Source organism: Grammomys surdaster, unplaced genomic scaffold (genome assembly GCF_004785775.1).
Source record: "Grammomys surdaster isolate TR1022 unplaced genomic scaffold, NIH_TR_1.0 125849, whole genome shotgun sequence".
Classification (NCBI taxonomy): domain Eukaryota; kingdom Metazoa; phylum Chordata; class Mammalia; order Rodentia; family Muridae; genus Grammomys; species Grammomys surdaster.
In genome coordinates this window covers 379,004-394,258 of record NW_021620675.1, presented here as the reverse complement: position 1 = coordinate 394,258, position 15,255 = coordinate 379,004, and the positions used below count along the sequence as shown (strand labels likewise).

General features: G+C 47.4%; 1 protein-coding gene across 3 annotated transcripts in view; it reads right to left on the bottom strand.

Moving 5' to 3' along the window:
- Bcl9 (BCL9 transcription coactivator) overlaps positions 1–15,255 on the bottom strand; it is an 85,084-nt gene that overhangs the window by 10,369 nt on the left and 59,460 nt on the right. For 2 of the 3 annotated variants that reach the window (XM_028789762.1, XM_028789763.1), the window contains exons 2-5: positions 10,304–10,439; positions 8,075–8,155; positions 2,342–2,653; positions 1,337–1,431 (exon numbers count right to left, since the gene is read on the bottom strand). In XM_028789762.1, the coding sequence (XP_028645595.1) occupies positions 1,337–1,431; positions 2,342–2,394 (148 nt within the window). In that variant the 5' untranslated portion in view covers positions 2,395–2,653; positions 8,075–8,155; positions 10,304–10,439. Of the gene's footprint in view, positions 1–1,114; positions 1,432–2,341; positions 2,654–8,074; positions 8,156–10,303; positions 10,440–15,255 lie in introns of all 3 variants that reach the window. The other variant, XM_028789761.1, reaches the window with a different exon arrangement.

Here is a 15,255-nt window from a genome sequence, read left to right as displayed (position 1 = left end):
TAGACAGGACAGGACGGCCCTGGAAATCAAACTCATAGTCCTCTCCTCTAGTAATTTAGCATTTATCATATTTCATACGGACGGTCAGATGGCTGTCTTTCTGGGTGCTCTCAAATTCTTAATGATGACAATTATCTGTCCTGCTGTCTGCACCCCCAGTCCCTAGGAGAGTGCTGGTATTCATAACAGGATTTACAAGAATATTCCAGAAAGGGAGGAGAAAAAGGAAGCGAGAAAGGCAGGGAGCGGTTACTCAGGTTTACACCTTCATTTTGGGGCTGAGGAAATCTCACTTTTACTTTTTTTTTGGTTTTTCGAGACGGGGTTTCTCTATGTAGCCCTGGCTGTCCTAGAAGTCACTCTGTAGACCAGGCTGGCCTCGAACTCAGAAATCCGCCTGCCTCTGCCTCCCAAGTGCTGGGATTAAAGGCGTGCACCACCACCGCCCGGCTGACTTTTACTTCTTAAGCAGTAACTTCACATTCTGGCCTGCTCTTAACATTCCTGTTTTGTTTTAGTTTTATTGTAGGAAGAAAAAAGCCTAAAGCCCCATACCAATACTCTTCCCTGACTTGTTTCATTGTGGTGCCTGCCAAATTTCTACCACATCTGGTAGCCACTCATTCCTGCCACACTGAAATCAGCTGTGACAGCTCTGGACTAGTGCCAGGGCCATTAAGGCTTCCCCTTGTGTCTATCAGTCTGGCAAAGTGGCAACCAGAAAGCACAAAACCCAAGTCTTGGAGGATTTCTCGAAGAGCCAGGAACATCAGAGAGACTGCCCCGGCGTGGGTGCAGACACCGCTGACTGCTGGACTAGAGGACTACAGCACACAGGCCAGAAGTATGGGCCTTACAAACATGGGCTAGGCCTGTAATACATCTGATCAAGCCACACGCCTTCAAGAGCAAGAACTCAACAAAGTGTTCTTGAATCTTCTTCAAAGAGAATAAAAATGAGAAGCAGTGGTCTATTCTAAGCTGCAAGACTTCCAGGCTCTGCCACCTCCTCTCCCACTTCACTGACAGCAGGCTCTGGCCTGTACTGAATGTCAGAAGCCTTCCCCAGGGAACACCTACTTCCCTCTGAGTCTCAAAGATCTTGTAGACATACCTTTAATGTCAGAGTCATCGTTTGGAGTCCCAGGATCTCTCTGATCAAAGGAGTCGGCCGAAATACTTCGCTCCCTTTTCCCCTTGCCCTTGGCACCATTTCCAGCCCCATTCTTCAGCCCCATGCTCCCACCTGGGCCAGGGAGTGCTTTAGGGGTATGGCCCCCACTCTTGGAGTCACAGGGGGATGGCTGGGATTGGCTGGCTGAGCCCCCCGGTTTACCCTGATTGGAGAATTTGGAATCCAGCTGGGGGTTTCCAGATGGGGACATCACTGTAGGGGGACGGACCATCACCTCCTGCTTTGACTTAGGGCTACTAAAAGAAACAAATAATAAAGAGAGATCAGATACCAGACTTGGTCTGTACAAGTTCATGCTTCTATAATGGGTTAAGAAGCCCCTGTGTGAACAAGCGCCCCACACTGCACCTTGCCCACTTGCTTGTCCCTGCCACCCTGGCTCCCATCTTAGAGCTATCAACAGAGAGGAGGATCAAACAGAATGGCCTCCAGGTCTCAGGAACACCAGAGTCACATGGGGACCTATCTCTAGGGCTTCTGTCAATAAAGGACAACCGTTTCTATGTACACAGAAAAGTGACTCTCACACTAAGACTAGCTCAGAGTAAACAAACAGACATAGTTAAGATCAAACACTACCACCCCCAGGCTCATGACAAGGAACAGCTGTAATGAAAGTCAAGCTCCTCTGCGGGAACAAGCAAGCAGGCCCAGGAGGGCAGAAGGAAACCCACTGGAGCTGTCAGGTTAGGGAAACCCTCCAGTATGCAGACCCCAGCAGCACAGCAGCACAGCACCAAAGCAGGCCAGGCAAACACTGCCCCCAGGGAAGATGCAAAACATTCTCTTAAATAACTGTAACTGCGTACTGAGAAAGGCGGCAAGGGCTCTGGGTGGTAGTTGGCGGTGGCTTAGTTCCAGGACCTCATTAGTCTATGCCTCAGATTCCTCAGCTGGTGGTGGCTGGTCTTTAAGGTCCTTGTTTGTGCTTTGTAAAGGGTGGGGAAATGGTACAGGTGGGAGATGTAGGAATGGTGGCCGAGAGAGTCACCCAGAAAAACTGTACTTGTTACTACTTCAGTAAGTTTTCTCTTTCTTTGCCACGTGTGTCCACTCTGCTTCTAACTGTACATGTGGATGCAGCAATGAGTGTGTGTGATGCCCACGTGTCATCCCGAGGGGGAAGAGTGTGGCCCTGCCTCTTACCTCTGTGTGTTTCCTGATGGTGAGCTCCTCACTTTAGGGTTACTGGGATGCATTGATTGAAATCCTGAGCTTTCGGTCACTAACTGACAGGCTCACCGAGTTCCTCTCGGGCTATAGCAGAAGGAGCTGCTTGGGGGCAGTGGCGGTTGCCCAGGGCTTGCTTGGTGCAGCCCTTAGCGCTGGCTGCCTGTTTGCCTTTTTCCTCTTTGTTTTTCTCTGCTGTGGAAGTGGGTCCTTCCCCCTTGAAGTTCCAGCATTCTCTGAGTGTGTGCCTCCTGCTGCTGAAGGAAAATCTCGCATCTCCAGGGCACACTACAGGAGAAGGACACACAAGGCAAGAGGTGTGACTGAAAGCAAGCATGGAAAACACCTTTCTACAGGATGGCCAGGACAAGAGGCAGCTGGGCATGCCTCCACTCCCTCTGGACAAAGGAGGAAGCCACACTGCAGTCACTGGCTCTGGTGCTCAAGCGACAGAAGGGGACTGAGACCTTCTATCAGCACACAAGCCTCCCGTCCAAGCAACCCGTATTTGCGGGAGAGAAGAGGGATTTACGTTTTAGCCGTTTAGTCTCCCTTGTGTTTACTTCTGAATAGAAAAGTCTCAATGGACAATGGATTTGTCTGCCCCCTCCTCCAAATAATGCTTTGAAACCACTGGGCATTGACCTCTGACGTTGGGCTGTGGTGGCAAACAATGGCAGAGATGTGTACCAAACTCATCCCAATTTCACACCATGTAGCAAATGATCCATGCTGTTACTCGGCAGGCTTGAGGGTGAGGGGGCACGGAAGGAGACTCTTCTTAAAACAAACATTAAGCTAATACCAATACAGTCAGTTCTGCCCCCCGATTTCCATGACTCTTCTATTAAATTATGCAGATTTTGTAACTGTGTTCTCACCTTAATGACAGGGACATGGGCAAGCATGGCAATGAGCCACCGTTTTGAAGGTAAAGGAGTATCTTTGAAGGCTAAGGTATTTTTTTTGAGCCAATTTGCAAGGCTAATTTGAAGTATAAAGGTCAATAAAATATTACCAAAGCTGGCTATGGAACAAATGAAAAAGGCTTTTATGTAGGGAAGCCTAGACAGCGAGGGAGGGAACCATGGTATACTCAAAGTCACGGGTCTCTCCCAGGAATTCCACAACCATCTTTTTGTTACCACCCTGATCTGCTCTTTCCTCTCTACCTGCTGACCAAGGATGGGACTGACACAGGAGAGTGTCAGGTGCAGGATTAGAGGCTAGAAAACTAAAGGGAGCTAGAAGCAGCTTGAGTGTTACAGCTTGCATATATTTTGAGAGGCTCCTTCACAAGGGTCCGTAGCTATCATTTAGGTTGTGGTGGTTTGTATGAGAACTGTCAAGTGGAAAAGTCCTTCAGTTAGGCGACCTCAATGGCCCCAACTATTTCACCTGTGCCAGTGAAGGGAATTTATACAAGTTTTAAGCAGACATAATTACATCTTTTTCTTTTTAAATAAAGGAGGCAGGAAGGAGAACTAGGAGAAGAGATTCAAAAGCAGTTCTATGTTCTAAAGAACATGTTGATCTTAATTATATTCAAGGTCACGTTTCTACCCACTCACACCCTCTGTCTTTTTTTCTGTTGAACAGTTTAAATTACAGGATGGACTACAGTTGTCAAATGTGGAAAATTAAGATCATAAACCTTTTTCTATATTCTTATTTAAAAAAATAGGAATCCTATTAAAGAATAGTAAAATCAGAAGCAGCAGATGAGCCCTGAGTCCAGCCAAGGTTTCCCTCAGGCAGAGGAAAGCGGTTATCACCCAGACACACTGCTGTAACTTGTGGCACTTTCTGTTGCATCTACGGCTCCGCCACCAGCGCTGAGCAATCCTTTGTGTGCATTTTCCTCCCTGTGAAGACTGTGTTCTTTGAGTACAAGAACCTTATTTTAAGTTCTCTGGCTTCTCTACACTTCTCAGCGTGAGGATGCAGTAGGTATTACAGTAGGCACTGACTTATCAGCTTCCCCAGAGAACACAAACACCTGGCGTTTGTACTGTACTCTTCTTCCTAGGCAATACAATGCCAAATACATCACAAATATCAAACTGCCTCATTAATCTGCCAGGCACTTATGATAAGCTGGTAGCAAAGATTATTTCTAATAATGATACCACGAACATGAAACACGTTGGTTTTCAAAGTGCTTCTACATCCCGTTTGTTATCCTCACAATGTGCCTGACCTTGACCCACAGGTATTTCCCACTGGAATGAACCAGAACACACAGGCACACACAAATGGCCTCTCTAGCCAATCAGTGTTCTTAGACCCTGGCCCTCCTTCCTCAACCTTACTTTCTGGATGAACAGACAGAACAGGGGCTGAAAGGACCACGAGGCCTTATGCAAGGACTGAGAATAAAACCCAGGCTTCTGACTCCTAACCTAAGGGAGGCGTTCCAAGGAATGAGACCTAACTTTAGATTGCTGCTCTGAGAGAACTGAGCAAAAACTACCAAATGTCTTATGACAGCATGAAGAATAAAATTATGCTCAACAGGTGAAAGTGGAAGAGGTCTTCGACAAAAATCATCACATACGGGGAGGGACTTCTCTCCAAGATAAAGGCTCTTCATGTCTCAGATCTACTCCCATGCTTCTCTTCTCCAGAATACCTGACACTTTTACTAAGCCCCAGGCAATGTTTTAAGCACTGTATACACCACCAACTCATTCACAGCAACCCCTCAAGACAGCTATTACTACTGCATCTTAACAATGATGAAATTACTGTTCACTCTACTGGTGGCAGAGCTAGTGTCTGGCCCTAGCCCTGAGCCTGAGGTGAATTCTTCACACTGCAATGCCAGGACTTCCAAGAGGAGCTCGTCAGCCCTTCAGCCCGGCTTCACTGGCTCTCACTGCGAGGAGCACCACTCTGGAGCATGCTCACTGGCTCCTTCTGACAGGCACCACTTCAAACCTTCTCCATCTGCTCCTCCTCACCTACCATCTTCCTTCCTCCCTCTCTAGCCCTGGCTTGTGGGTTACTGGTGTTTTCTTTTGTTTGTTTTGTCTTAATGCAGTCCCATTCTGTAGCTCTAGACGGCTTGGAACGTGCTATGTAGACCATGTTGATAAAGAACTTGTGTATCTTCCTGCTTCTATGCCCTGAGTGCTATGATCCCTGTCTGTGGTCCTGGCTATTACTTAAGAGGAAGAAGACATTTTACCAAGTGGGATATCGCTACACTAAACCTGCGAATCTTTTTTTCCCAGAGTACCATCCAGTTTTGCTTCATTACATTCAAAACAAACAACAAAAAACAATTATTTTTCGTCAAAAGCGCAGTTCACCAACAGGCGGTATGACTCAGGTCTAGGCCGCTCTGCCTGCAGAGGGCTCTTATTCTGTTCTCTGGCCATCCCTTCTATCTCCCGTGTCCATCAGACCTTTCCAACTAGCATTCAGAACCACTGTAGTGTCCTTTCAACACTGAAAAAAAAAATGGATAAACAGGGCTCAGGTACTTGCCACCAACCTGACCACTTGAATTTGATCCCTGGGACCAAACCGCTGAAAGGAGAGAATCAAGTCCCCGGGGCTGTCCTCTGATGTCACAGTTCTGCCATGGTACACACACGCACCCACACCCAGCCACACACAGAGTGAACAGATAAATGAAAAGAAATAAATGAATAAGTTAAGCAAACCAAAACCAGTTTAGCCTTCTACTGCCCTCAGAGCCAAGCTTCTCTATGAATGTGACAGGAGGTGCAATTTTCTCTTGCTATTCACCTTCCACCACAGGAATTAACTTCCATCCCCAGGTCACAGTACCAGTTTTTAGTGAGTTCACCCCAGCCTCTGATCTAACATCTCACTCCATCATCCAACATATGTTTACACAGTAGCTATAAATGTACTGGTAGCCCAATATAAAAATAAAAACCTACTTAAAATATTACATGATATTTTTTTGTTCAATTAAAAAAAAATCTCTCGAAAAACAAAAAAAAAAGAGACATATAAAAAAAAAATCTCAAAATCTCAAATTATGTGTGGTTCTCAAGCAGAAGCTCTATAGATAACAATGTCACTCAACAGCAGAAGGCTGACACTGTGGCCAGTTTTGCAAGCCGTTCCTTCCTTCTCCATCTGCTCTGTCCTCTTGCCTCTCCGCATCCCAAGTCCTCTCTTGATCCACTCTAACCCCTCAGTCCACACGACTCCGCACTGGGCTCTCGTCTCCTTCTGTGAGTTCCTGCTATGCCTATAGCTCCCAGATTCACACATCTGGGTTGGCTTGATCTGCAAGCCTGTGAACACATCAGCTATTTGACACCTCCCTGGAAGCTCAAAACTGACGGGACTGGACATGAATTATTCACCTTAGTGTAGTCTTCCTTCCAAAACTATTCCCCATGCAGTTAAATGCCTCTTCCACTTACCTAACATAAAGTCATAGGTCAAATACTTCTTCTTCAGAGAAGGAGCCCTTGAAACCATTCACTTACATGAAATCCTTCATCGCCATCTTCAGAACAGTTTTCCTCAGGTTTTCTAACTGTGTACACCATTATGCAATCACCTGTACAACATTCCTCTTAGACAATAAGCTCCATGAAACAGGGACCATGACTAACTTATCTTCCCTTCCTTCCATTCCCAGCACTTACTAAGGAGCCTAGGACATTAAGTATTTGTTCAAAAACTATTATTCAAGAAAAGGAAATGAGGGCTAGTGACATGGCTCAGCCGTTAAGAGCACTGACTGTTCTTCCGGAGGTCTTGAGTTCAAATCCCAGCAACCACATGGTGGCTCACAACCATCCATTATGAGATCTGATACCCTCTTATGAGGTGTCTTAAGACAGCTACAGTGTACTTACATATAATAAATAAATAAAAACCTTTGGGCCAGAGTGAGTGGGGCTGGAGCAAGCAGGGCCAGAGTGAGAGGGAGAAGGGAAGGGGAGAAGGAAAAAGGAAATGAGTATGTCCAAGAGGTATCCTCACAGAACCTTTTTTCTCTTGAGTCAGGGGCATTATTGTGCAATCTAGTTGTTCTGAAACTCTCCATATAGACCAATCTATCCTTGAACTCAGAGACATCCACCTGCCTCTGTCTCCCCAGTGTGGGGATTAAACAATGCCTGAGCCACTACATCTGCTCTTCACTGCACAATTCTTTTCCCCCTGAGACAGGGTTTTTCTGTGTAGCCCTGGCTGTCCTGGACCTCACTCTGTAGACCAGGCTGGCCTCAAACTCACAGATCTGCCTGCCTCTCTCTCCCAGTGCTGAGAGTAAAAGTGTGTGCCATCACTGCCCAGCTACTGCACACTTCCTAACAACAGCTAAGATACAGTATATATTCAAGCAGCTAACCATCGATGATTTAAGAACTGAATAGATTTAAGAACTATGGCAAGACCCCTGCCACTGGGAATATTTGTCCTTAAAAAAAAAAAAAAAAAGCAATCCTGTCATTTGTAATAGCATAGATGAATCTGGAGGACATTAAATAAGCCAGGCACAAAAAAGCAAATACTACATGATCTCATACACGTTTAACAAGTTGAACTCAAAAGGAGGTAAGAGAATGCAGTTGCTAGAGGCTAGGGTGGGAAGGCAGAGCTGAGTGACAGAAAGAAACATACCCAACTGTGGAGAAAAAGCTAAAGCCGTTTGTAAAGCTCTCCCTCCCAGGCTAGGCACATGTACCCATGGCACCACCCAACTTTACTCACCGAAACCCCAAGGGTCACGACACTGCAGAGTTCATTCTGGGGGTGAGGAGTTGGAGCGCCTTCCTCAAAGGTGACCCTCACCTAGAAGAGAATAGAGTGGGTAGGCATTCCAAAGTAGATCTGAAAACACCAACAGTATCAGTGTAACAACCACTGAGCATCTTCAGAGAAAAACGGGTTTCCTATTTCCTCTAGGGTTTTAAAGAGGAGACTGCTGTCTTACATGCAAACAATCACGTGTTAAAGGATGTATACAGTACAGGTAGCTATTTCAAGGCCCGTGGAATGAGATAGTAAGTGCAAATACAATCAACTTTTCTACTTTTGAAGTTTCCGGGCATTTAATGGAAAAAGAGCCCACATTTTTGCTTGTATGTGTCTTCCTAGTACAGAGATTGGATGTTGACTCTGAAGGTGCAAAGAGACAAACCGCCAGGCGTATGTCTGAATTCACAACCTTAGGGTCGCTCACTGCTACTCCAACTGTACAGTTGCAACTCCATGCAGCAACAGCTGGCAAGAAAAATGTGTCTCCATATTTTGGTAGGAGCTTAGGACCGAACAACCCTGCTTCTATTAAGCACCTACTGTGTGCAGAGTGAAGTGCTGAATGGAGGAATGCCGGCAGGCTACAAGATTTCCAATATCAGTCCTTGTAGTCTAGAATTGTAACACTTGGCTCAAACAAATTATACTTATTTATTTAATCTATGTGTGCATGCATGCGTGCGTGCCACGGTGCATGTGTGGAGGTCCAAGGAAGATTTGTGGGAGTCGGTTCTCCTTCCACCATAGGTGTTCTGCTGGAAGAACTATGCCATGTTTAACAAGTGTTTAGTTGTGACTTGCATCTGCTTTGAGGACTTGCACTTTGAGAAACCTCTAGAATCAAGAGCAGCTCAGTTTTACCTTATAAGCAACCCTAGAGAGACAAAAATTCTCAAGCTTAAGTCACAGAAGTTGCGACTGAAGGTAAGGTTTTTACCTTTCAAGATGTCCACTCTGCTTTGTCTTCTACATGGGGGCAGGGAGAAGCTTACAAAGAAAGAGAACTGAGAGTTCAACTCAAACTGTGGGACTTGGCACAGGCGCCTCTATGGGCTGAGCCATTTCACTGCAGAAGCTAGTTTGTGATTTCAAAGGAAAACAAAGTTCTAGAAGGTTGACAGCCAAATTATTTAGGGAATCTTTAAAAGGGCACTCTATAGGATTAGCAAAGTTTCAAGTCAAGTCACAAACTAATTTGACTGAGCTCAGAATCAAAATTCCAGCTTCAACTCTTCCCATGATGCATTCCCCCTTTCTTGCTCTAAGGAGTCAAGTTTATTAGAAGTATGTCATGTTTAACAAATTTCATCTCTGCGCTATGACCACTACTCCATAAAAGGCACAGCATCATAGAATGTGGAACTAAAAGGTCTTAAGATTCCATTCCTAGCTCATTCTTAACTTCTGGCGTGCCAATAACAAAATGGCTTCTTCAAGCACACAAAAGGAAGAGCCAATCTTTCTCCAGACTGTAGAGGAGAACAAATGATTCAGTGGGCACATGCAGAAAACCTCAGCTCTCACGAAACACGGGGCAAAAATGCCATCGACTGTCCTTCAATGGCTACTAAACCTTAAGGAAACAAAAATTCACATTAAGCTACAGAATTCCGACAAAATTGAAATGTTCAGAGGTTCCATCCTTAAGAATAATAGCTACCAAAGTACTATTGTACACACCGATCCTTTCTCTGTAAAGTTTTCCTGGAGTGTCAGCTACTCCTGGGTACGTCATCCAGGGCCCCTGGCACTATCCTTAACATCTCAAAAACAGTGTGACTGCTATAGTTAGACAGGGAACTCCCTGAGGATGGCATCAATCATCACCCTAGCACCTGGTACCCAGCAAAACCCAACGAACGTGGCTGGTCGATGTATTACACTGGGCTTGCTCCTCATAGTTCACATCCATACAAACCTAAGGGGACATGATAAATACCAGCTCACTCCTCCCTGCCTGCCTCTCTCCTCAGCCTTCTGCAGCAAGGTAAGCACAAGGCCCGAGTCACACAAAACCCAGGGTAATGGTTGTGACTTACATCTACTTTGATGACTTACAGTTTGGGAAACTTCTAGAATCAAGAGCAGGCCAGTTTTACCTTATAAGCAACCCGGAGAGACAAAAATCCAACATACTCAAGCTTAAGTCACAGAAGTTGCGGCTTAAGGTAAGATTTTTACCTTTCAAGATGTCCACTCTGCTTTGTCTTCTACATTGGGGCAGGGAGGAGCTTACAAAGAAGGAGAACTGTCACCTCACCACACAGGAATGGTTAGGTCAATTCGAAGTGACACCAGTTAGTCCCACATCCAAGTCCTAAGATGACAAGAAGAAAGGAAAAGTTCAATTCACACTGACTCCAAGGAAAACTCCCCACTCCTCACTGCGCTGTGGCTGAACTGACATCTGGAAGAAGAAAGAAATTAGTCAAAAATGGGAAAAGAAGGCAAACCCCTGAAAACTTTAAATAAAAGAGAAAAGGGATAGGAAATCTAGGGAACTACGTATGTAATGGTGACTAGGGAACTTGGAAAAAACAAAACAAAGCAAAAACATCCTCTGAGGTCTTGTGTTTACCCTTTTGTACAACCAAGAATGGCCAGCACAGGTTGCAAAATGGTTTTTGGTTTTTCATGTGGTCTCTTCGTCTGTTCTTAGCATAATGGAGATACTTAAAAATATCACAAAGCCCAAAATGTAAGCAGCCTCAAGTTAACTTTCAAAAATCATAGTATTTAAAAAAAAAATCAGAATCAATTGGTTTAGGGTAGTTCTTAACTCCATGATTCACAGCTCCCAAGGCGTCTGTATACGGGAGAGGAGAGGTGGCTTGAAGCCTTCAGGGAATGACAGAGATCATCATTTTGATTAATCTCTAAGTAATGAAGTTAGCACAGCCTTCAACAGTGGGTGTAGCATTGGCAATACTGGGACTATGCCGCCAACAGCACCACGTCACATTAGCTGAAAATTCACTGATACAGCGACATGCTCTTCCGTCATCATTGCTTCAAAACCAGTCTCCTTAGACATTATTCAGTGTGTGACAAAGGCACACATTGCCACCCCACCGTGAACATCTGACAGCTCATCTGTACTTCTACGTTTTACATCTCATGCATTTAGGAAACAGTCTCAGACGGGACGCCGTATCATTTGATTGGCAGAGTACCGGGACAGAAAACCACTAAGAACCCCAGAGTTAGAAAAAGAAAAGCTTCCAGAGACTTTGCCATCACATTCGTGAAAGCAGAGAGCTCATGGCTGAAGAAGAATGACCAAGTAGGAAACCAAGAACTACACCTCAGGCCACAACACAGGGTGCCTACAGCCTAGGCCAGCACCTACCTTCTCAGCTCTGTGCTGACTTTTGCTCAGTATTTACAATTACCATCAACAACACTGTCCTCCCACTAAACACTCAGCTTTCAAAATTAATATAAAACCCTGAATTTGGACAACAGAGCAAAACAAGTGTACAAAACATCCCTTTTTGTTCTTTAATGAACCATATCACTGACTGCAAGAAAGTTGAACTTGGTCTGTTAGTGGGACAGTCAAAGTGGGATTTTAAAAAAAGTTATACTACATAGTCACTCATCCTCAGAGGTATTCGAAGAACTTTCTGGACAGGCATTAACTGGCTAGACTGGAAGGCAGCTACGAGTAGATGGAGAGGGCAGTCGTCACTTCATAAGTAGCAAAACCAGAAAACACCAGAGATTTGTTCAAAGTAAGTCATCCAGAGAGCTAACATCTTGATTCCAAGTTCAAGGCTTTTCATCACTGTGCTAGGTCACCACGATCCAATATTCAGCTGCTTACAATGCTTGTGAAAAGCCCTGGGTCTTCCCCCCAGCTTGCTTTTTTTTTTTTTTTTTTTTTGGTTTACAGCAGCAGGTACTTCTGAAGGCCACAGGGAAATAACCCATAAAAGAAATCCAATGTACATAAGGTTTTTTTGGTTTTGTTTTGGCTTGTGCTGGTTAACTAGAACCAAGACTAAAACACTCCTTTTGCTCAAGAACCAGCTCCATGGTCCTTGTCCTATACAGAAACTGTGCTTTCATCTTCAGGCCAATGACTCTCCCATCCAACTATCATCTATATTGAAACTATTATATCCAGCACATCGATTACAAAGACTTTCAAGGCTCAATAATATCCAACTTCTAGGTCATAAAGCTATCAAATGTCATACACACACCTCCACAGTTCTTCAACTTATCCAAAGCACCCGCCAGCTAATAGAGCCCACATTCCTCAGAGCATGTTTGCAACACCTAAACTAATAGACCCTCTTCTTAATCCATCCCTATCAAGAGTATAGGTCTTTTTCAAGAGAAGAAAGGACTTTGTTACTGGTCTCCAGGACTATCAGATTTGCACACAAGCATTCTTCATGATAAACTCCCCAATGACTAATGTCCAACCAAAAACTTTCAAACCAGCCAGCCAGTCATACTGAAAAATAGTGTTCTAAACAGTCTCACCTTCCAACATCTCGACTACTTTACTACTTAGTCCTCTTACCTTCGATAACTAATTCATCACTGTGTTCCCTATACAAGAGCCCAAATCTCTTTCACCAAAACAACCATTTAATTCCATAATACGTCAAATGCTAACAAATGTGCTGTCAAACTGACTTTTTACATGATCACTAAAGTCGCTGTCAGGGGTTGACTTGTGCTTGCCTCAACTAAAGACAATTGCTTGCTTTAACTCTCCATCAATTGCATCCTGCCTTGGACTATCTCCATGGAGGCATACTTACACCCATTTCCCTACCCTATCCAATGACTGTGACTCCAACCTTAGCCTCAGAATCACTCTTAACATTGAAAAAACCGCTGTTCCTTACCTCCAGGGGACCAAGGCTCTTGGAGGACAGATTTCAAGCCTTCTTTCTCATCCTTGGCAGCTTTAACATAAGGTCCCCAGCAATACAACTACAGGCCTTGGTCTTTCCCTCTGGACTAACTACCAACTCTGAGACTTGTTTTCCTTAGGATATCTCCATTTCACCAAGCTCACTCGACACTTACCAGTGACATCTTAATAGTCTTTGCAACTTTCAAAGGCCAGCCAGCCTCTAGGGCTCCAATTTGAAAACCACCAGTGTGTTGTTCTACGACCCCCACAATGACTCAGTGACCTAAACGTCGCCAACTCACCTGCTGGAACCCTTTACAACTCAGACATTCCTCTAAGCTTTCACCTCCCCCAACCCTTCAACAAGTCACTGGCCTGCGGAGTCCCCTTTCTCCCCTCTACGCATCTCCAGGGTCATACAGACCCCACCAAACTCAACCAGAAATTCCTAAATTCGCGCGCTCTTTCCTCTCCATCGCCCCTCCATCCCAGGACCCCGAGACGGTCATCACCCCTCAGGTAACCTCTCCAAGCCCAGCTTTGGGACACAACCTCTAAAATCCCCGAGAGATGCCCCAGTCTCTCCCACAGTACCCGAGGCTCCCCCGCCTCCCCCAACAGGTTCCTCCGGACTCAACTCGCCAAGGCAGCGCCCCGACCCCCGGAGGCCCCCGGCCACACGCGCACGCGGACCCGGCCCCCGCCGCGCCGGCCCGCCCCTCCCCCTCCCCGGGGCCACTTACCCCGGGCCGGAGCGGGGGAGGGGCGAGCGCGGGCGGGGGCTGCGGTCCCGGGCTGCTCTCAGCCCCGGGGGGCCGGGGCCCGGACCAGCGGCAGCAGCAGCGCAGCGTCTCCCCCCGGCGGCGGCAGCGGCGGCGGCGGCGCCGTCCCACTCCCGCAGGCACACATAGGCTCCATTGTCCGCCGGCGCCTCCCCCTTTCCGGCTCCCCCTCCCAGGCCCGCCCCTTCCCCCTCCCCTCGACCCTCCCCCAGCCGCACGGTGCCACGAAAGGTACCGCGGGCCCCGCCTCGGACGCGAGCGGAGGCGCGCCCCGCCCCCGGCCCGCCCGGCGGGGAATGGGGCCCCGGCCCCGCCGCCGCCAGGGCCCGCCCCCTCCGGGGGAATGGCACCCGTCCCCCTCCCCGAACGCGATCGATGGTACCAGCCCGCCACGGCCTCCGCCCCCTCCCGCGCCTGGCCCAAGGGAAGCCGCCCGCGCCCCGCCCACCCGGGCCCCGCCCCCGCGCTACATGAAGCCCCGCCCTGACGGCACCACCTCCTGCTTTGCATGACCCCTCCCATCCAACCCCGCCTCGGCTAGTCACCGGGTCCCCCGCGGTGACGCCCACTCCCCGGTTTAAAGCCACAGAACCCTCTTTTTCAACTAAAAGATTCTCCTGCAGGACCCCACGGGGCGGGAGGTGCGGCGGGGAGGTTCTTTTCCTCTTCACCCTCCTCCCGGCGCTCACTCACTCAGACTCCCCATGGCCTCCAGCAGTACTGGGACCCACCGAAGGGGATTAGAAAAGGCGCGGGAGGGGGAAGGGCAGAGTGGAATTTGGCCATCTTTGACAGAAACTAACTGGAAGCTGCAGAAGGAACGGGTCTTCCTTCACTCTCCGGCCGCTCAGGGCTGGGCCTAGTCCCCAATCTTCATGCCACCTCCTCACACCTCTACACTGCGATTCCGCCTTGCCTCTACCAGCCCATCCATCCGCCCCTCGGTGCCCCCTCTACCTTTGCCAATGCGGGCTTTCTTCCCTCTGGAGAGCAGGCCCCCTCGGCTTGCACTCTTCTCCCTCTTCCCAGAGCAGACTCTCTGGGGTCCTTCTGGCGCGGTGGCTAGAGCAAGGTCTCCTTCACCTCGGGCCCTGCCCCGCCCCGCCCAGCCTGGCCAGCACTACCTATAGTTTCCAGAAAGCACCATCTGCCCTGGCCCCCGGGTCTTCTCCCAACTACAGTATCACTCCCTTAGTTTTTTGGAAGAGCTTTGTTGTTGAGAATTTGAGGGCACTACCCCTGTGAAGTGAGATGTTAGCTCATTAGATTGCACTTTTCACATCTTGGTTAATTCGCCTTGCTCAGATTCCTGTTACCCTTATTTTGTGGGGTCGGTGTTACTACCTTGACCAGCCATCATTATTGTCTGCCTTTGTGGAGTCGACCTTAAAGACGCTTCTGCAACTCTGTGCACTGGTACAAAGCTTTTCTAACATAGTTAAGTGAATTCTGTGTACCTGAGAATGTACATAGTC